A 23,137-nucleotide genomic window follows, 5' to 3' on the forward strand; every position below is an offset into this window, starting at 1 on the left:
TCCTGGAATTTATGCCATCAGTAAGGGTCTTGGAAGCAGGACCCTCACTGATTAGCACTTCTGACAGTTTGTTGGAAATGATAAGAACCCTTTAAAGCAGCTGTTTTGAGGACACTTTTCTGAGGGGTTGCGGTAGGTAAGAAAACAGACGCTAAATATGGAGGTGACTCTTAATCCATTTTTGGGCTGAATTTAGGGAGTGCTTCGGAATATTTTCCCCGTGTTCCTCTCTCGGGGATTCTCGTGTCCTTATAAACCGTCTTCACAATGAGCGGCCACAGATGCTGTTGTGTAGAAGATTGTCGCTCTTGATTTGTTTATTCTTCTGCTAGAACTAAACATTGCGGCTTCAAAAACAAGTCGTTTATTAAGAGGCCATATGGAGCAACGCGGACGTGATCTACATGTGCCGTCACATTAACTCTCTGCAGTCAGTCCGGAGGCGCGGCGGGATCTGCATGGCTGGAGGACACTGGTAGTGTCAGGGTGATACAGCTAAATTACACAAACTAATCGGTATAGAAAATGGCCCAGCGCCAGAGGTTTGTCTGTCACGCTGGTGGGTGAGGACCTGCGACACGGGACGTGACTAAGTGACTGCCTGGCTCTTCACTAAAGCCTCTGCTGGTGAGGTCAGGCCTGTGCTGCAGTTAGCCGCCAGGTACCCCTCCAGGGCAGGCTCCAGTTCTGCCACAGCTGACCCCAGGGGCCAGAAACGCAGGTTCAGACTCAGAGTATCTGACCGGATGATAGGAACAGACTGGACAGTTTGTACATAAAATCACACTGTACATACATTACATTATTTATCCTGTACTGATCCTGAGTTACCTCCTGTATTATACTCCAGAGCTGCACTCACTATTCTGCTGGTGCAGTCACTGTGTACATACATTACATTACTGATCCTGAGTTACCTCCTGTATTATACTCCAGAGCTGCACTCACTATTCTGCTGGTGCAGTCACTGTGTACATACATTACATCACTGATCCTGAGTTACATCCTGTATTATACTCCAGAGCAGCACTCACTATTCTGCTGGTGCAGTCACTGTGTACATACATTACATCACTGATCCTGAGTTACCTCCGGTATTATACTCCAGAGCTGCACTCACTATTCTGCTGGTGCAGTCACTGTGTACATACATTACATCACTGATCCTGAGTTACATCCTGTATTATACTCCAGAGCTGCACTCACTATTCTGCTGGTGCAGTCACTGTGTACATACATTACATTACTGATCCTGAGTTACCTCCGGTATTATACTCCAGAGCTGCACTCACTATTCTGCTGGTGCAGTTACTGTGTACATTACATTACTGATCCTGAGTTACATCTTGTATTATACTCCAGAGCTGCACTCACTATTCTGCTGGTGCAGTCACTGTGTACATACATTACATTACTGATCCTGAGTTACCTCCGGTATTATACTCCAGAGCTGCACTCACTATTCTGCTGGTACAGTAACTGTGTACATACATTACATTACTGATCCTGAGTTACCTCCGGTATTATACCCCAGAGCTGCACTCACTATTCTGCTGGTGCAGTCACTGTGTATACATTACATTATCTATCCTGTACTGATCCTGAGTTACCTCCTGTATTACACTCCAGAGCTGCATTCACTATTCTGCTGGTGCAGTCACTGTGTACATACATTACTGATCCTGAGTTACGTCCTGTATTACACTCCAGAGCTGCACTCACTATTCTGCTGGTGCAGTCACTGTGTACATACATTACATTACTGATCCTGAGTTACCTCCTGTCTTATACTCCAGAGCTGCACTCACTATTCTGCTGGTGCAGTCACTGTGTACATACATTACATTACTGATCCTGAGTTACCTCCTGTCTTATACTCCAGAGCTGCACTCACTATTCTGCTGGTGCAGTCACTGTGTACATACATTACATCACTGATCCTGAGTTACATCCTGTATTATACTCCAGAGCTGCACTCACTATTCTGCTGGTGCAGTCACTGTGTACATACATTACATTACTTATCCTGTACTGAACTGAGTTACATCCTGTATTATACTCCAGAGCTGCACTCACTATTCTGCTGGTGCAGTCACTGTGTACATACATTACATTACTTATCCTGTACTGAACTGAGTTACATCCTGTATTATACTCCAGAGCTGCACTCACTATTCTGCTGTTGCAGCCACTGTGTACATACATTACATCAGGGTTCCCCAACTCCAGTCCTCAAGGCCCACCAACAGTGCATGTTTTCAGGATTTCCTTAGCATTGCACTGCTGTTGGAACCAGCACCTGAGCAGGTAATTACATTAACATCTGTGCAATACTAAGGAAATCCCAAAAACCTGCACTGTTGGTGGGCCTTGAGGACTGGAGTTGGGGAACCCTGATGTAATGTATGTACACAGTGGCTGCAACAGCAGAATAGTGAGTGCAGCTCTGGAGTATAATACAGGATGTAACTCAGTTCAGTACAGGATAAGTAATGTAATGTATGTACACAGTGACTGCACCAGCAGAATAGTGAGTGCAGCTCTGGAGTATAATACAGGATGTAACTCAGGATCAGTAATGTATGTACACAGTGACTGCACCAGCAGAATAGTGAGTGCAGCTCTGGAGTATAATACCTCTGCATTACATTACTTATCCTGTACTGAACTGAGTTACCTCCTGTATTATACTCCAGAGCTGCACTCACTATTCTGCTGGTGTAGTCACTGTGTACATACATTACATTACTGATCCTGAGTTACCTCCTGTATTATACTCCAGAGCTGCACTCACTATTCTGCTGGTGCAGTCACTGTGTACATACATTACTGATCCTGAGTTACCTCCTGTATTATACTCCAGAGCTGCACTCACTATTCTGCTGGTGCAGTCACTGTGTACATACATTACTGATCCTGAGTTACATCCTGTATTATACTCCAGAGCTGCACTCACTATTCTGCTGGTGTAGTCACTGTGTACATACATTACATTACTGATCCTGAGTTACCTCCTGTATTATACTCCAGAGCTGCACTCACTATTTTAATGATGTTAATGATTTAGATGCATTCTCTACATATAGGAGACTTTTCCTCGCTGGATATGATACAGCAGGATTTTACTGAACCGGATCGGCATTACTTTGCAGCATTGATTTCCATTGCTGGGTCTTCCCTCCTCCGCTTCTCTGCATGCCTCGGTACTGATGATGGAGATACAGTATCTGCGGGATGATGCAGATGATCTCACGCAATGTTCTTCGGAGAACGTTCCTCTGATAGTACAGCAGGTGCTGAAACCTAATTGTCGCATTACATTCAATTAGTCATTAGTCATCAGATTTCAGAAATCCATTAACTGAGGATTAGACACGATCCGCACGCACTGGGAGCCAATCACTCATTTATACATTTATATCACATCTCATACAGGTACATAATATGGGAGATCTGAAGCAATGAGACCTTCTTCTATTGATGACCATAGAGACTCCTCCATGCCAGGATTATGCCATAGACCCAGCAGGAAGGGTCCGAGGAGTTTAGGGCCCTAATCTGGGTTCTGATGCTGAGATCCAATAGTGTAAGTCTTGTGCCGTGCACCAAACTGCCCATGACCCCCGATATAGCTAATGTCTAATTTTCCTGATCAAGAGTGATTGTAAAAATCCCCGAGCTCCCCTGATTCTGACGCTTTTTTCCGTTTTATGCTGTGTCGCTCCATTGCAGAGATATTCACAGTTGTTGCTTTTGGAGAGCAGTATGTGAAATCTCTCTTTTTGTAGTGCAACTGGACATTTCTTTTCTTCTGCTTTCACCCATCCCTCCAAGACACTGTCAATGTCACGATAACTATGGAATAGCAGGAAACCAGGTCTCCTAAGCTGTCCCTCTCGTTATCCCTAATCTCAGGGATACCCCTGATGGTGGAGAGGCCTATGTCTCCTCCCTAATCTCAAGGATACTCCTGATGGTGGAGAGGTGTAAGTCTTCTCCCTAATCTCAAGGATACTCCTGACGGTGGAGAGGTCTAAGTCTTCTCCCTAATCTTAAGGATACTCCTGATGGTGGAGAGGCCTATGTCTCCTCCCTAATCTCAAGGATACTCCTGATGGTGGAGAGGCCTAAGTCTCCTTCCTGGCCCTGCTCCTGTCCTGACCAGTCCTGATGTGATTCCCCCTCCTCCCAGGGAAGGACGGGACAGGAGTGGGATGAAACCCACACAAAAAGACAGACAAGGGAAAACCAAAACTCTGTTACACAAAGGTAAAGTCAATAAGTAGTACAGGAGGAAAACAAGAGCAGGAAGGAAGTTACAAAACAACAGGGGTAAATGTCACATCCACACCAAACAATAAGCACAACTTTCACCAGTAAGTCTTTGACACCACACCTCACAGACCAAAATAGAACAAACTATAGCTGGCATGGGTGGAAGGTTTCAACCAGCATAAATAGGAGAGGAGCAGATGTGATAGGCCTCCCCACAACATGTGACCAAAAGAGCAAGCAGACCACCAGAGATTAACTCTTGCTAGCCTGCCTATGAATCAGCACACAGCAGGTCGACACCCAAGTTTGCTTGTGTTGATCTGAGACACCAAAGAAACCATCAGGCAGAGTGGCTGAATCTGCAATCTGAATAGAGCCCGATACCGCGATGACAGTGGGCGAAGTTAGTATAAAACTCTGTGTGATAGTTAATTACAGCCTCTGAAACTTATGGGTCAACTGCCTAGCTATGAATGGCTGAGAAACTGTGGAAAGAAAAGCGCAATAGGGTCTTACCCCAAAAAGGGAGGAAGATATGTAAAAAAAACACACTCACCTATAATGGTTGTGCCAGTCACAACCACTATACAGGCATATATAAGATCCAGGTCCAGGCAGCAGTCCCAAAGTTGGCTGATAACAGAGAGTGATAGAAGAAGGGTCTTAATTCCGCGCCAAGGACTCAATGGATCCAGGAAGAGATTAATGCTTCTTTAATAACATGCACAAGTCTACGCGTTTCTGGAGACACAGCTCCCTTCATCAGGACATTGGCAAGAGAACATCAAATCTCAATTTGATGTTCTCTTGCCAATGTCCTGATGAAGGGAGCTGTGTCTCCAGAAACGCGTAGACTTGTGCATGTTATTAAAGAAGCATTAATCTCTTCCTGGATCCATTGAGTCCTTGGCGCGGAATTAAGACCCTTCTTCTATCACTCTCTGTTATTAGCTATGAATGGCAGCATTTGGGAGGGAGGGGTGAAAGCCTACGCCCTTGGAGAAGACTCCGAAGAAATGCCCAGTTGCACTACAAAGAGAGCGTTCACATACAGAGCAGAGCGAGGGTGTGAAATGTACAAAAAAAAGGACAAAACTACACATAAAACATTCTGAGCATAAACTATGAGGAACACGACATTTACCTTCCACGTCAAGGCACCTGGGAGATTCATCCGACCAGATGAGGTTGTACATGCACTCCAGGTATTCTGCGCCCTCCAGTTTATACCCAGGAAAACACTGATAAGAGACCACCCGGCCCACGGGGAACGAGGAGTCAAAGTCTGAGATGTTTACGTAACTGTGAGGAAGAACCAAAGGCCGGAGGCAACCTGGAGAAACCAAAGAAGAAAGTCATACAAAGGAGCAAACCGTTACCAAAACCATAAAATGTAAGAACAACACCGGTAAGCTGCATGAAGATATAATATGGACACATTTATGGTCTCCATTATGGCCACAACAAGAAGATGAAGACCACCAAATAGTTTGGCTGAAGCACACCTTGATCACCAGTTTGGTTGTTGATCTAGATTGATCGTAATTTTGGATCAGGAAGGTAATATCTCACATTTAGGGCAGGTTATCTCATGTTTTATAGTTTATTGCCTCCTTTTGCATCAAAGGAGGAATATATGACTTGTGGGTTTGTTGCTGGACTCCCAACCGATCACAAAAAGTTCAGAAATGCCCCGTCAGCATAAAGCGGTGGCTTCATGTATGCCACTATTATTATTTCACCATGGGGAGAGCCGAACACCAGACTAGAGAATGAATGGAGTGGTACAGCCTTCGCTCTACTCCGACGGGGTAATTCAAAGCCCCTTTTTTGAGGATCGATGGGGGATTCCAGTGGTCAGGAACCCATTGTTCAGCAAGTTATAAACTATCCTATTTTTGAGAACCAGTCAACAGAAACCACGATGGAACGGATGCACCCCTAGGTCTATAGAACAATCCGATAAAAGTGTTGTGGCTTCTGTTATAAACAACATGGCCCCTTCAAAGCCTTCCAGTCCATTCCCTATGACTTCATCCAAAGTCTGGTCTCAATGGAGGTGCCCATACACAGGTTGACGGAACTCATCACTTTTGGTGAAATCATCCAACAATCCTTGATGGGAGATGTCAGGGTAAAGAAGAATAGGGAATTTCGGATGTCAATATGCCCGATCCTTATCCAGGCTTATCTTGTCATAAAGAAGAGATGTACATTCAGCTGAGCCAATCGTGCATGTGTTAAAGAGAGTCCCATCTCGCTGGTGTCATGATTAGCGGTGCTCTGCTGTCCAGCAGGGCCAATGTTCTGTATTATGCTCCAGGAGACGGGTTGCTTGTCAGCCTTCGGGTCTTGCGCTGGTGCGGAGAGGGGCCTGTGTTCAGGCGCCTCGTTCTGGGTGAGTGCTCGGCTTCATCAGAGAGAAACTTCACCGGCAACGCTGCCAGTCGTAGTTCCTGCTCTGCAGTGAGTTCTCTGGCTCCTGTGAGTTTGTTGTTCTGATCTTGTCTCCCTACCCCGGACCATTGTTACCCTTCTCTGCCCGTGCCCCTGACTTTGACTATCTCTCTAGCTTCTGACCTCCAGCTTGTACCCCAACTTCGGCTTTGCTCGCTCCCCGTGTACCTTATCTGACTTCCTGGCTTCTGACCTCCGGTTTGTACCATGAGTTCGGCTCCGTTTTCGCTCCCTGTGTACCTTATCTGACTTCCTGGATTCTGACCTCTGGCTTGTACTCTGACCCCAGCTCTGCTCCCTCCCTGTGTACCTTATCTGACTTCCTGGCTTCTGACCTCCGGCTTGTACTCTGACCCCAGCTCTGCTCGCTCCCTCTGTACCTTATCTGACTTCTGACCTCTGGCTTGTACTCTGACCCCAGCTCTGCTCGCTCCCTCTGTACCTTATCTGACTTCCTGACTTCTGACCACCGGCTTGTACCCTGACCTCGGCTTTGCTCGCTCGCTGTGTACCTTCTCTGACTTCCTGGCTTCTGACCACTGGCATGTTTGACTTCTAGTGACACCTAGTGGTGTATCATCACAGCTGGTTTACTATTCTCCCCAATCCCTCTGCCGGCTGCTTCCGGTTTCTCCAGGGCGGATGAATTCTCCTTGATTAGGTTCAGGCTATGGTATCACCGAGCTGCTAGCTTGAACGACTAATCATCTCCGCTATAGTACAGATCCAGGTCTACTGAGAAAGCCAGTGGCCAGAATGGGAGCTACAGCGCATGCTCCATGATGAAGGGCACCTGCAATAACAAGCTAAAGAGGAAGAATGGTGGATGTGCAGTACGCACTGCTGGTCAATGATTGGCCAGGTTAAAGAGGAAACAATAGCAGGAGAATTTAGCAGAATTGGGCAATATTGAGCATTAATGACATTTGGTAAGTCTTAATTAAACTTCAGTGAAAAGATGGGAATATGGGAACTGGGAATACTCCTTTAAAGGACTAATTTGCATTTCATTTCCATGTTATGTAGAAACTGAGTTTTTCATCTGTACCGGACATCGGCAGAGTCTAAATGGAGGAGAACATTTGTATTGATCCAAAGGAAAGCAGAAGACCGGAGTAAGACGAACACAATAAATCCCTGTCTGATCAATAACCCGCGCAGCATCTGTCTTCTCCTGCACACACCGGTGCGTTCTGTGCTCAATACCCACGCTGCTTTATCGACAGGAGGAATTACAGCACAAAATAAGTAAAAAGAGACGTCCGGCTCTGCACCTTGTGCACATAACCCGAGGCCCCCTATGATCTCACCAAATTATTCAATGAATTTCTTTAAGATGAAGAAACCTTTTATTTACTTCTTTGATACGCGGCCAATCTTCGTTTTCGTTTTTTCTTCTCAGAGCCATACATTTTTAATTTTTCTGTCCACATGAACATACAGTGCCTACAAGTAGTATTCAACCCCCTGCAGATTTAGCAGGTTTACACATTCGGAATTCACTTGGCATTGTGACATTTGGACTGTAGATCAGCCTGGAAGTGTGAAATGCAGCAAAAAAGAATGTTATTTCTTTTTTTATTTTTTTTTTTTTTAAATTGTGAAAAGTTTATTCAGAGGGTCATTTATTATTCAACCCCTCAAACCACAAGAATTCTGTTTGGTTCCCCTAAAGTATTAAGAAGTATTTCAGGCACAAAGAACAATGAGCTTCACATGTTTGGATTAATTATCTCTTTTTCCAGCCTTTTCTGACTAATTAAGACCCTCCCCAAACTTGTGAACAGCACTCATACTTGGTCAACATGGGAAAGACAAAGGAGCATTCCAAGGCCATCAGAGACAAGATCGTGGAGGGTCACAAGGCTGGCAAGGGGTACAAAACCCTTTCCAAGGAGTTGGGCCTACCTATCTCCACTGTTGGGAGCATCATCCGGAAGTGGAAGGCTTATGGAACTACTGTTAGCCTTCCACGGCCTGGACAGCCTTTGAAAGTTTCCACCCGTGCCGAGGCCAGGCTTGTCCGAAGAGTCAAGGCTAACCCAAGGACAACAAGGAAGGAGCTCCGGGAAGATCTCATGGCAGTGGGGACATTGGTTTCAGTCAATACGTCAATACCATAAGTAACGTACTCCACCGCAATGGTCTCCGTTCCAGACGAGCCCGTAAGGTACCTTTACTTTCAAAGCGTCATGTCAAGGCTCATCTACAGTTTGCTCATGATCACTTGGAGGACTCTGAGACAGACTGGTTCAAGGTTCTCTGGTCTGATGAGACCAAGATCGAGATCTTTGGTGCCAACCACACACGTGATATTTGGAGACTGGATGGCACTGCATACGACCCCAAGAATACCATCCCTACAGTCAAGCATGGTGGTGGAAGCATCATGCTGTGGGGCTGTTTCTCAGCCAAGGGGCCTGGCCATCTGGTCCGCATCCATGGGAAGATGGATAGCACGGCCTACCTGGAGATTTTGGCCAAGAACCTCCGCTCCTCCATCAAGGATCTTAAGATGGGTCGTCATTTCATCTTCCAACAAGACAACGACCCAAAGCACACAGCCAAGAAAACCAAGGCCTGGTTCAAGAGGGAAAAAATCAAGGTGTTGCAGTGGCCTAGTCAGTCTCCTGACTTTAACCCAATTGAAAACTTGTGGAAGGAGCTCAAGATTAAAGTCCACATGAGACACCCAAAGAACCTAGATAACTTGGAGAAGATCTGCATGAAAGAGTGGGCCAAGATAACTCCAGAGACCTGTGCCGGCCTGATCAGGTCTTATAAAAGACGATTACTAGCTGTAATTGCAAACAAGGGTTAATCCACAAAATATTAAACCTAGGGGTTGAATAATAATTGACCCACACTTTTATGTTGAAAATTTATTAAAATTTAACTGAGCAACATAACTTGTTGGTTTGTAAGATTTATGCATCTGTTAATAAATCCTGCTCTTGTTTGAAGTTTGCAGGCTCTAACTTATCTGCATCTTATCAAACCTGCTAAATCTGCAGGGGGTTGAATACTACTTGTAGGCACTGTATGAGGGCTTGTTTTTTGTGGGGCGAGACAACGTTTTTATTGATGCCGTTTTGGGATAGATATGATGTTTTTATCGCTTGTTAAAGCACTTTTTGACGTATTGTGGCGACCAAAAAAACGCAATTTTGGTATTCTTGAATTTTTTTTATTTACAGTGTTTACCGGTTAATTATTTTTATATTTTAATACATCGGAGATATCTAACACCGCATGTTTTTTTTAATACTTTTTTATCTTTATTTTCAAAGGAGGTTGATTTGAACTTTTGGGTTTTTTTAAATTTTTTTCAAAACATTTTTTTTTTAACTTTTCATTGTTTTTAGAGGGGTTCTTCACTACTAAGACAACCCCTTCTGATTCCCATCGGTAAAACAATAAAGCCTATACTCCCCTCCCATATCAGTGCCCTTGCAGCAGTGTCGGTGCTCGCATTCCCAGGGCTCACGTGACATTGAGACTTCACGCGAGCCAATCAGCACCGGCTTCTGTCTCCCCGCCTTCGGACCAAATGAGCAGGAACAGGAAGTGAGGGCAGCTGCAGCGTCACTTCCTGTTGCTTAACTTGTTTGGTCCGAAGGCGGGGAGACAGAAGCCGGCGCTGATTGGACACGGTTCTCATGTGATGTTACAAAGTCACATGACTCACAGCACTGCAAACTTGGACACTGCTGGGCGCCGGTGAAGGCCGCTATAGGTGAGTATAGGCTTTATCATTTTACCTTGGGGGAAATGTGGAAAAGGGGGATCCTAGTAGTGGACAACCCCTTTAATAGTCTCCTTAGGGGGCTAAGGTGTGATTTTCTGATAGCTTGTGCTATATACTGCAATGCCACAGAGTATACCAGAGCATTGCTGCATATAATGAAAATCACAGATTCCTTTGAAGCTCTGCCACAGGCAGGTTCTAAGGAGCACTGTTATGACAAGCACGGAGGTCTTCAGTAGACCCCCAGCTGTCATGGCCAACCATCGGCAACCCACGTTCATGCCACGGGTGCTTACAGGTTAAATACCGCTGTCAGAGTTTCATAGGTTAACAATCAATCGCGGACGAAGCAAAGCTCCACCCACGATTGTTAGGGGCGGGTCCTGGCTGTAACCCACAGCCATTATCTGCCGGATATGAGGCGAGCTCACCCCGTATCGTGTAGGGGTTAAGGCTTATTAGATACCCAACACATCAAAAATTAAAACAAAAAAAGGAACAACAATGCAAATGGTCTCGATTAAAAATCTCCTCCCGATTTGTTTACACTCACATCAGACTACACAGTTTGTAGTCTGTCACCGTGGAGACACATAGCTCTGCATAGGAGCTGCACACACAAAAACGGTAGGAGATTATTAATCAAGGCTATTTATAAAGTGACTTCAGATTAAGATTGTAGGCTTTAAACCGGGGTAGAGGCATATTATAAGGTTAGTGTCCCAACAAAGGGATACGCCTTGTCGCTGGCTGTTGGGCTCTCATTAATTGGCCAAGTGCCTCATTTTTTTTCGTGCTCCTCAATGGTGATTTGCTCTTTTATATCAGTGCGATGTATGCTCATAGCTGTATATTGATGCCATGCTTATCACGGATGGCTTCGGCTGGCAGCATTGCTGAGTGCACTATAAAAGGTTGTTCATATGTTGTGATTATTCACCGTATCGTCGTCTACCTGACTGCCGGGAATGTGCCGCATATTCCACTAAATTACTGTTCATAAGAGGAGAAGATATTATATAACACCGAGCAGCCTGTAAAATTTGAAACCAAATGTACCTGTCTCTTCCTCCAAGAAATAAGGCATGTAAAATAATTAAAGGGGTTGTCCACATTTGGGGACATTTTTTTTTGTTTACTCATTTTTGTAAAATGGGTTTCATAAAAAATATTTGCACCATTTGCCTTCTATAGCCTCTGTGCTATCTATTGCTGGCTGAAAAATGAGTAAACTGAAAAGCTGTCAGTGAGCTGAAATTTGTAATTTTTGTCATCCATCCTTTCCTGAGCTTCTCTCAGCTGATTTATCACCACAGACAACATAAAAGTTGAGTGTGCAGAGAAGCAAAGCCCGTAAAAGATAAAGAATTGCTTTGTTACTAATATATATATATATATATATATATATATATATATATATATATATATATATATATATATATATATATATATATATATATACAGTCATATGAAAAGTTTGGGCACCCCTATTAATGTTAACCTTTTTTCTTTATAACAATTTGGGTTTTTGCTATTTCAGTTTCATATATCTAATAACTGATGGACTGAGTAATATTTCTGGATTGAAATGAGGTTTATTGTACTAACAGAAAATGTGCAATCTGCATTTAAACTAAATTTGACTGGTGCAAAAGTATGGGCACCCTTATCAATTTCTAGATTTGAACACTCCTAACTACTTTTTATTGACTTACTAAAGCACTAAATTGGTTTTGTAACCTCATTGAGCTTTGATCTTCATAGGCAGGTGTATCCAATCATGATAAAAGGTATTTAAGGTGGCCACTTGCAAGTTGTTCTCCTATTTGAATCTCCTATGAAGAGTGGCATCATGGGCTCCTCAAAACAACTCTCAAATGAACTGAAAACAAAGATTATTCAACATAGTTGTTCAGGGGAAGGTACAAAAAGTTGTCTCAGAGATTTAAACTGTCAGTTTCCACTGTGAGGAACATAGTAAGGAAATGGAAGAACACAGGTACAGTTCTTGTTAAGCCCAGAAGTGGCAGGCCAAGAAAAATATCAGAAAGGCAGAGAAGAAGAATGGTGAGAACAGTCAAGGACAATCCACAGACCACCTCCAAAGACCTGCAGCATCATCTTGCTGCAGATGGTGTCACTGTGCATCAGTCAACAATACAGCGCACGTTGCACAAGGAGAAGCTGTATGGGAGAGTGATGTGAAAGAAGCCGTTTCTGCAAGCACGTCACAAACAGAGTCGCCTGAGGTATGCAAAAGCACATTTGGACAAGCCAGTTACATTCTGGAAGAAGGTCCTGTGGACTGATGAAACAAAGATTGAGTTGTTTGGTCATACAAAAAGGCGTTATGCATGGAGGCAAAAAAACACGGCATTCCAAGAAAAGCACTTGCTACTCACAGTAAAATTTGGTGGAGGTTCCATCATGCTTTGGGGCTGTGTGGCCAATGCCGGCACCGGGAATCTTGTTAAAGTTGAGGGTCGCACGGATTCAACTCAGTATCAGCAGATTCTTGACAATAATGTGCAAGAATCAGTGACGAAGTTGAAGTTAAGCAGGGGATGAATATTTCAGCAAGACAATGATCCAAAACACCGCTCCAAATCTACTCAGGCATTCATGCAGAGGAACAATTACAATGTTCTGGAATGGCCATCCCAGTCCCCAGACCTGAATATCATTGAACATCTGTGGGATGATTTGAAGCGGCTGTCCATGCTCGGCAACCATCAAACTTCACTGAACTGGAATTGTTTTGTAAACAGGAATGGTCAAAAATACCTTCATCCAGGATCCAGGAACTCATTAACAGCTACAGGAAGCGACTAGAGGCTGTGATTTTTGCAAAAGGAGGATCTACAAAATATTAATGTCACTTTTATGTTGAGGTGCCCATACTTTTGCACCGGTCAAATTTTGTTTAAATGCGGATTGCACATTTTCTGTTAGTACAATAAACCTCATTTCAATCCAGAAATATTACTCAGTCCATCAGTTATTAGACATATGAAACTGAAATAGCTGTTGCAAAAACCCAAATTGTTATAAAGAAAAAAGGTTAACATTAATAGGGGTGCCCAAACTTTTTCATATGACTATATATATATATATATATATATATATTATTTATTTTTTATTTATTTTTTTAATTTTATTTATTTATTTTCATTTTTCATTTTTTTTTCAAAAACAGCACCACTTTTGTGCGCTGGCTAGTTCTAGTATTGCAGCTTAGTTCACATCCGTTTAATAGACCTAACCTGTAATATCAGGCACAGCCTAGGAACCTTATAGGCGCTATTTCGAGGGAAAAGGTTCTCCTTTAAATCTCTTAAAAACTCTCTCTATATTACCTGTTTGGTGGGGAGCAACAGCTGTCAGCCCTTCTAGGGGTGCTAGCAGCATAAGGAAAGCAAAGTGGAAATATTCCAAAGGGTTACAGTAGCGCTGTGCTCCCTGCGGTCTAGTGATCATTACCTTGTGAAGACCAACGGTCCCTAGTAGGTATCACAGGTCATTAGAATATAAATTACACCATTTTAAAAGTTACCTGCAGCCACCACTAGAGGGAGTACGCCCGCACTCCTTCCCTGTGGGTAGAACACTACTCAGACAACACAGGGTGGGTGAATCACACATTGGTAAGACTTTATTGTCTCACCAACAGGCAAAAACATATCATACATTCCCAACAAGAACACAAGATGGTACAAGCTACGGAATCTCACCCTTCCTCTGGTCCACCAGGGATTAGAATCTTCCTCGGGGTTTCAAGGGCCAACTATTCCTACCAGCAGCTCCCCACGTTTGGTGGGCACCCACTGAGAGGAGATAGCCTCAAACTTAGGAAGCTGACCGAGCACAGCAAGATATGTAGCCAGATGACCAGATTGTCCCAACCTGGGTTCTCCAAACAAAATTTGTGGGCTCAGTGTTGGGCAATGAAGCAGTTCATTAGTCCTCCAGCTGGAACCATGGATCCTAAGCTGAAATCCTGTAGAAATGAAGATGGTGACAGAAGCAAGGCCCTTTTTATACCCCACAGTTCTCATTTCAGGGTATTGTGTCTTACAGGATTGGTGGGAGACGACTGTTCCCTCATCGGTGGCTAATTCAATCCGACTGCATAATTGGCCTCTGAATGATGTAGTCAAATAGGGATGAGGCAATCCTCACTTAGCAGGCAATCCTTATATTAGTGTACAAAAAAGAGCTCCGGTCAGTCTGACATGACACAATGGCTAATGTCTCTTGATTTCCCTAACAAAGGAAAAATATATCTGGCCCACTTAAGAACAGTTCACCCCCGACCTGTAGAAGTGCCCAGATGCTGACTCATCACAGTTGCAAGCCATATTTATGTATAAGATACCCAAGACGATTGTTTATAAAATGAAGGTAGTCTCAGGCTCAAAGCTATAGTAGATTGTGAGATCTAAAAGCCAAAAGCTCAAAATATTGTTACCCTTTTGCTCATCAGTGTATCTGCCAATATGTGTCCAACCTGTAAATCCACCTATCCCTAAAACCCTAAAAAGAAGACTAAAGCTTGTGTCGTCACGTTTCACGCAACATTTGTGATCAAGGATGTGTGTTGGGCCCCATTTGACTGCATGGAGCAACGCACAAGTCGTCGTAAGGCCCCGTCAACAAGGAAGAATGTGAACCAAAGAGAGGTGAGCAGAGAACTGGCGAGGAGCTGCGACGGCAGGATAGGTGAGTGCGTGAACTAAGACAGGTGAGTATAATCTTTCATTATTTTTGACCCTTCCGTCCCATCACTTCTAGGATAAATAATCCGGCTCAATATCATTATTACCACTGTGAGAAGCTGCCATTCAAGTAATATCAAAGGGCACATTACCGCACCTTGACACAGAGGAAGATTTTCCCACGTTCCGTCATCTTGACAAATTGAAGCCATGTTGTCAAAGTCAGGATACCGTGTCTGGAAGCCTTCTCGACAGCTCATCACTAACTTGTCTCCGGTCTTGTAGGTCTTGTTGAGAACATCAGCATCTTCAATATAAGGAGCAAGGCAATCTGTGACTGTGGAGGAGAGAGATAGTTAGTACTCCATGTACTCCACTGTGTAACCAATACCCAGACAACTACTGCCATATTTATTATATTACCATTATTTTACTTTTTTACATCCTCAATTACACCTTGTAAGGCCATCAAAAACGTCCTTCCTTCTTTAGGCTCATTCCATGCTCCAATGTCTTTCACTTTCAGCCCCCTCCTCCCTCTCACAGCCAGCAGTCACAGACACAATGATATAAACTGCAGCCCCCTCCTCCCTCTCAGAGCCAGCAGTCACAGACACAATGATATAAACTGCAGCTGCAGCCCCCTCCTCCCTCTCACAGCCAGCAGTCACAGACACAATGATATAAACTGCAGCTGCAGCCCCTCCTCCATCTCACAGCCAGCAGTCACAGACACAATGATATAAACTGAAGCTGCAGCCCCCTCCTCCCTCTCACAGCCAGTAGTCACAGACACAATGATATGAACTACAGCTGCAGCCCCCTCCTTCCTCTCACAGCCAGCAGTCACAGACACAATGATATGAACTACAGCTGCAGCCCCCTCCTCCCTCTCACAGCCAGCAGTCACAGACACGATATAAACTACAGCTGCAGCCCCCTCCTTCCTCTCACTGCCAGCAGTCACAGACACAATGATATAAACTACAGCTGCAGACCACTCCTCTGTCTCACAGCCAGCAGTCAGATACAATGAACTAAACTGTAGCTGCAGCCCCCTCCTCCCTCTCACAGCCGGCAGTCACAGACACAATGATATAAACTGCAGCTGCAGCCCCCTCCTCCCTCTCACAGCCAGCAGTCACAGCCACAATGATATAAACTGTAGCTGCAGCCCCCTTCTTCCTCTCACACCCAGTAGTCACAGACACAATGAAATAATTTGTAGCTGCAGCCCCCTCCTCCCTCTTACAGCCAGCAGACACAGACACAATTATATAAACTGAAGCTGCAGCCTCCTCCTCCCTCTCACAGCCAGCAGCCACAATTATATAAACTACACCTGCAGCCCCCTCCTCCCTCACAGCCAGCAGTCACAGACACAATGATATAAACTACAGCTGCAGACCACTCCTCTGTCTCACAGCCAGCAGTCAGATACAATGAAATAAACTGTAGCTGCAGCCCCCTCCTCCCTCTCACAGCCGGCAGTCACAGACACAATGATATAAACTGCAGCTGCAGCCCCCTTCAGTTCCCTGACCTCAGACAGCATTCCTTGGCTTATTTTAGATCTGGAATCTCACTCTGGGCCAGTAATCCTATGTAACAAGGGGATGGATGTTGTTTCACTTGTCTACCCCTTAAATTTGGGAATCCATCTTTTAAGCATTTCCACTGCAGCTGGAGCCCCCTCCTCCCTCTCACAGCCAGCAGTCACAGACACAATGAAATAAACTGCAGCTGCAGCCCCCTCCTCCCTCTCACAGCCAGCAGTCACAGACACAATTATATAAACTGCAGCTGCAGCCCCCTCCTCCCTCTCTTAGCCAGCAGTCACATATACAATAATATAAACTATAGCTGCAGCCCCCTCCTCCCTCTCACAGCCAGCAGTCACAGATACAATGATATAAACTGAAGCTGCAGCCCCCTCTTCCCTCACAGCCAGCAGACACATATACAATGATATAAACTATAGCTGCAGCCCCCTCCTCCCTCTCACAGCCAGCAGACACAGATACAATGATATAAGCTGAAGCTGCAGCCCCCTCCTCCCTCTCAGAGCCAGCAGTCACAGACACAATGATATAAACTACAGCTGCAGCCCCTCCTCCATCTCACAGCCAGCAGTCACAGACACAATGATATAAACTGCAGCTGCAGCCCCCTCCTCCATCTCACAGCCAGCAGTCACAGACACAATGATATAAACTGAAGCTGCAGCCCCCTCCTCCCTCTCACAGCCAGTAGTCACAGACACAATGATATGAACTACAGCTGCAGCCCCCTCCTTCCTCTCACAGCCAGCAGTCACAGACACAATGATATGAACTACAGCTGCAGCCCCCTCCTCCCTCTCACAGCCAGCAGTCACAGACACGATATAAACTACAGCTGCAGCCCCCTCCTTCCTCTCACTGCCAGCAGTCACAGACACAATGATATAAACTACAGCTGCAGACCACTCCTCTGTCTCACAGCCAGCAGTCAGATACAATGAAATAAACTGTAGCTGCAGCCCCCTCCTCCCTCTCACAGCCGGCAGTCACAGACACAATGATATAAACTGCAGCTGCAGCCCCCTCCTCCCTCTCACAGCCAGCAGTCACAGCCACAATGATATAAACTGTAGCTGCAGCCCCCTTCTTCCTCTCACACCCAGTAGTCACAGACACAATGAAATAATTTGTAGCTGCAGCCCCCTTCTCCCTCTTACAGCCAGCAGACACAGACACAATTATATAAACTGAAGCTGCAGCCTCCTCCTCCCTCTCACAGCCAGCAGCCACAATTATATAAACTACACCTGCAGCCCCCTCCTCCCTCACAGCCAGCAGTCACAGACACAATGATATAAACTGCAGCTGCAGCCCTCTCCTCCCTCTCATAGCCAACAGTCACAGACACAATGATATAAACTACAGCTGCAGCCCCCTCCTCCCTCTCACAGCTGCCAGTCACAGACACAATGATATAAACTACAGCTGCAGCCCCCTCCTCCCTCTCATAGCCAGCAGACACAGACACAATAATATAAACTGTAGCTGCAGGCCCCTCATCCCTCTCACAGCTGGCAGTCACAGACACAATGATATAAACTACAGCTGCAGCCCTCTCCTCCCTCTCACAGCCAGCAGTCACAGACACAATGATATAAACTACAGCTGCAGCCCCCTCATCCCTCTCACAGCTGCCAGTCACAGACACAATGATATAAACTACCGCTGCAGCCCCCTCCTCCCTCTCACAGCCAGCAGTCATAGACACAATGATATAAACTGTAGCTGCAGCCCCCTCATCCCTCTCACAGCTGCCAGTCACAGACACAATGATATAAACTGCAGCTGCAGCCCCTTCCTCCCTCTCACAGCCAACAGTTACAGACACAATAAAATAAACTACAGCTGCAGCCCCCTCCTCCCTCTCACAGACACAATGATATAAACTGCAGCTGCAGCCCCCTCCTCCGTCTCACAGCCAGCAGTTACAGACACAATGATATAAACTACAACTGCAGCTCTCTCCCTCTCACAGCTGCCAGTCACAGACGCAATGATATAAACTGCAGCTGGAGCCCCCTCCTCCCTCTCACAGCCAGCAGTCACAGACACAATGAAATAAACTGCAGCTGCAGCCCCCTCCTCCCTCTCACAGCCAGCAGTCACAGACACAATGATATAAACTGCAGCTGCAGCCCCCTCCTCCCTCTCTTAGCCAGCAGTCACATATACAATAATATAAACTATAGCTGCAGCCCCCTCCTCCCTCTCACAGCCAGCAGTCACAGATACAATGATATAAACTGAAGCTGCAGCCCCCTCTTCCCTCACAGCCAGCAGACACATATACAATGATATAAACTATAGCTGCAGCCCCCTCCTCCCTCTCACAGCCAGCAGACACAGATACAATGATATAAACTGAAGCTGCAGCCCCCTCCTCCCTCTCACAGCCAGCAGACACAGAGACAATGATATAAACTGAAGCTGCAGCCCCCTCCTCCCTCTCACAGCCAGCAGTCACAGACACAATGATATAAACTACAGCTGCAGCCCCCTCATCCCTCTCACAGCTGCCAGTCACAGACACAATGATATAAACTACCGCTGCAGCCCCCTCCTCCCTCTCACAGCCAGCAGTCATAGACACAATGATATAAACTGTAGCTGCAGCCCCCTCATCCCTCTCACAGCTGCCAGTCACAGACACAATGATATAAACTGCAGCTGCAGCCCCTTCCTCCCTCTCACAGCCAACAGTTACAATAAAATAAACTACAGCTGCAGCCCCCTCCTCCCTCTCACAGACACAATGATATAAACTGGAGGCAGCCCCCTCCTCCCTCTCACAGCTGACAGTCACAGACACAATGATATAAACTGAAGCTGCAGCCCCCTCCTCCCTCTCACAGCCAGCAGTCACAGCCACAAAGAAATAAACTCCAGCTGCAGCCCCTTCAGCATATGCAACTTTTTGCCATCCATAGGCAAACATCAGCATGATATGGAGCTCAGTGTGCACGGTGTCATACTATACACAGAGAGGTGGGGGAGGGCTGCTGCCAAAGTCAGTTGCCTTACAGAAAGTGAGAGGTTTGATTACCCCTATATAAGGAGGAGGGCAGCTTTTTTTAAAATGATTTTTTGCCTTTTCTAAATTTTATGTTTCTTATTTTTTTGTTATTATTATTTTAGCAAATAAATCCCTTAATGTAAAAATAAAAACAGCCTCGCACCGGACTCCAATTAATAGCTTTGTTCTGTGTTTTCTTCCACTTGCTACAAGGACTCCTGCAGAACGGACCAATTTGAGCCAAATAAATTGGCAGAAAGATTAGAAGGAAAGGAAACTTTGTGTCTCCGGTTCTAGGTGAGCGAGAGATGGATTGTTATATAAATAGAGCCGAGCGCCGGCGGGCAAATAAATGAAAATGAAATCGATGCTAAGTTCATAATTGCTGGATTTCTCCAGAAGTGGTGCGTTTATTTGTGCCGCTCTGCACGGAACCAGCCTCCGAGTTACCGCTGATTAATGAATTACAAAAAATGCAAGAGAAACAATGGAAGCCGTCCTCAAGCCTCTGACATAATGAGTCTTTTTCCTGTCCGCCCACCACATACAGACCGCGTATTGTAATGCTGACAGTCACCGCAGGGGAGAACATTAACAGCTCCTTCATTGTTTGCTTTTTTTTATTTTTAATTTATATTAATTTTTATACAATTATTAATTTCCTATTTGTAAGTGTAAAAAAAAATAAACACACACTGAGCCTCTGTAATGTATTTTTGCAAATTATGTAATTCTAAGGATTAATAAAACCGCCATATGGTGCACATATACACCCAGGAAACTCCTCTAGTGGAGAAATCCTCCGTAATACATATTATGGTAAAACAAGCAGCGAAGGAGTGGACGTATATATGTATATTCTTTACATTCATGGTTATGAAGGTTGCAAAGCAAGACAGGCACATAAGGTTCGGTCAGTTTTTAGTAAGTTCTTCAATTTGGAGCAGTCTTTAGTGAGGGGTACTGATGTTTACAGAGGGTAATCTTCAGGAGATTTTGTGTAGCTGTAACGCCGGTGTCGTTGCAGGGGATAACATCTTACCGCCCCGGCCGGGTCGTGTCCTCCCCCTCACCCCCTTGGCCGTCCACTTGTGCTACCTCCTTCCCTTCCCAGGGACTGTGCGCACAGCGCCGGTCTCCTGGGAGTGCACTTAGGGCACGTACGCGCACACCAGCCCTCCTCTATGTCTAAGAGGCACTGTGTATTGAAGGCACCCTCCCATTAGGGGAGGTGCCTGCGCAACGTCCCTAGTTAGTCAGTCTCCAGTGTGCTAGCTAGTTAGTTATCAGGTCCTGAGCTCCTGTCCCGGTATCCCTGTGTCAGCCATCTGTACCTGCCTTCCCATACCTATCTGTCCCTGCCATGTCCACCCCACCTGTCCGTACCCGCCGGCCCTAGCCATCCCTTCTTTACCTGCCTGATCCTATGTCTTTACCTGAGTCCGTCTCCTGTACCTGGGGGGTCTGCTGCCACAGTCCTGCTCACTGCCCTGGGAGTGGTACCGGGCGTCCGCCTAACGGTAGGCGATTAGTTAAGCCCCTTCCACTAAAGGGGAAGCCCGGGTCCCCCCTGTGGTCCAGTGGGTCCACTAATCCCGCTCGCTGCCCCTAAGCGGCCGCGAACATCACAGTAACAGGCACTTTTCCGTCACTGTCTATGAAGAGTGAAGGTTTACAGGGACACTGCTGACACTTTTTCTTTGGCCACTATGCTAACACTCTTGTTTATATGGGCACTCTTTTGGCAGCATTTATGGGAGCACAAAGTTGGCATTGTTCATAAGAGCAGTGCGGTAGTATTACTGTTTACGGTGAGCATTTGTAAAAGTGTCTCTCTCTGTGATTGCTCTAAATAGAGCTTTGAGAGACAGTCTTTGCACTAGCCACTCGGTATGAAGAGAGGCCTTGCCTTCACTCTTTAAAGGAATATGGACTTACACAAGGACCCTGGGTTGAGTCCTCGAAGTAGCTACTGGTCGATGGAGCGGGTTGACAAGAATGGTCAGGTCACCAAGAGGGACAAAATCATGAGTCAGAGATATCATCAGTAAATGGGCCGAGGGCAGAACGAGAATCAAACAGGCAAAGCAAATGGAGAGCAATAGGAGTAGACCAGAGTTAGTATGAACTATAACTGGCAACTCCCAACAGGCAAAGCAAGAGCAGAGCAACAGAAGTAGATGAGAGTTAGCATGACCTATAACTGGCAACTCCTAACAGGCAAAGCAAGAGCAGAGCAAGAGAAGTAGACGAGTGTTAGTATGAACTATAACTGGCAACTCCCAAAAGGCAAAGCAAGAGGAGAGCAACAGAAGTAGACGAGTGTTAGTATGAACTATAACTGGCAACTCCCAACAGGCAAAGCAAGAGCAAAGCAACATGAGTGAACCAGACTTAGCATGAACTATAACTGGCACCTTTCAACAGGCAAAGCAAGTGCAAAGCAACAGGAGTAGACCAGAGGAAGTATGAATTATAACTGGTAACTCCGAACAGGCAAAGCAAGTGCATACTAATAGGAGTAGACCAGAGTTAGTATGACCTATAACTGGCAATTCCCAACAGGCAAAGCAAGTGCAGAGCAATAGAAGTAGACCAGAGTTAGTATGAACTATAACTGGCAACTCCCAACAGGCAAAGCAAGTGCAGACTAATAGGAGTAGACCAGAGTTAGTATGACCTATAACTGGAAATTCCCAACAGGCAAAGCAAGTGCAGAGCAATAAGAGTAGACCAGAGTTAGTATGACCTACAACTGGCAATTCCCAACAGGCAAAGCAAAAACAGAGCAATAGGATTAGACCAGAGTTAGTATGAACTATAACTGGCAACTCCCAACAGGCAAAGCAAGTGCAGAGCAATAGGAGTAAACCAGAGTTAGTATAAACTATAACTGGCAACTCCCAACGGGCAAAGCAAGTGCAGAGCAATAGGAGTAGACCAGAGTTAGAATGAAGTATAACTGCCAACTCCCAACAGGCAAAGCAAGTGCAGAGCAATAGGAGTAGACCAGAGTTAGTATGAACTATAACTGGCAACTCCCAACGGGTAAAGCAAGAGCAAAGCAACAGGAGTAGACCAGAGCTAGTATGAACTATAACTAGCAACTCCAAAAAGGCATATAAAGAGCAGAGCAAAAGGAGTAGACCAGAGTTAGTATGAACTATAACTGGCAACTCCCAACAGGTAAAGCAAGAGCAGAGCAACAGGAGTAGACCAGTTAGTATGACCTATAACTGGCAATTTCCAACATTCAAAGCAAGTGCAGAACAACAGGAGTAGACCAGAGTTAGTATGAACTACAACTGGCAACTCACAACAGGCAAAGCAAGAGCAGAGCAACAGGAGTACACCAGAGTTAGTATGA

At 45.4% G+C, this 23,137-nt stretch overlaps 1 protein-coding gene across 2 annotated transcripts in view; it reads right to left on the reverse strand.

The window, feature by feature from the left end:
• The window catches only part of SUSD4 (sushi domain containing 4), a 154,015-nt gene that overhangs the window by 36,709 nt on the left and 94,169 nt on the right, over nucleotides 1-23,137 (reverse strand). For both annotated transcript variants that reach the window (XM_075339091.1, XM_075339092.1), the window contains exons 4-5: nucleotides 15,353-15,532; nucleotides 5,420-5,608 (exon numbers count right to left, since the gene is read on the reverse strand). In XM_075339091.1, coding sequence (XP_075195206.1) covers nucleotides 5,420-5,608; nucleotides 15,353-15,532 — 369 coding nt within the window. The remainder of the gene's footprint in view (nucleotides 1-5,419; nucleotides 5,609-15,352; nucleotides 15,533-23,137) is intronic.

Source organism: Anomaloglossus baeobatrachus, chromosome 3 (assembly GCF_048569485.1).
Source record: "Anomaloglossus baeobatrachus isolate aAnoBae1 chromosome 3, aAnoBae1.hap1, whole genome shotgun sequence".
Taxonomy (NCBI): domain Eukaryota; kingdom Metazoa; phylum Chordata; class Amphibia; order Anura; family Aromobatidae; genus Anomaloglossus; species Anomaloglossus baeobatrachus.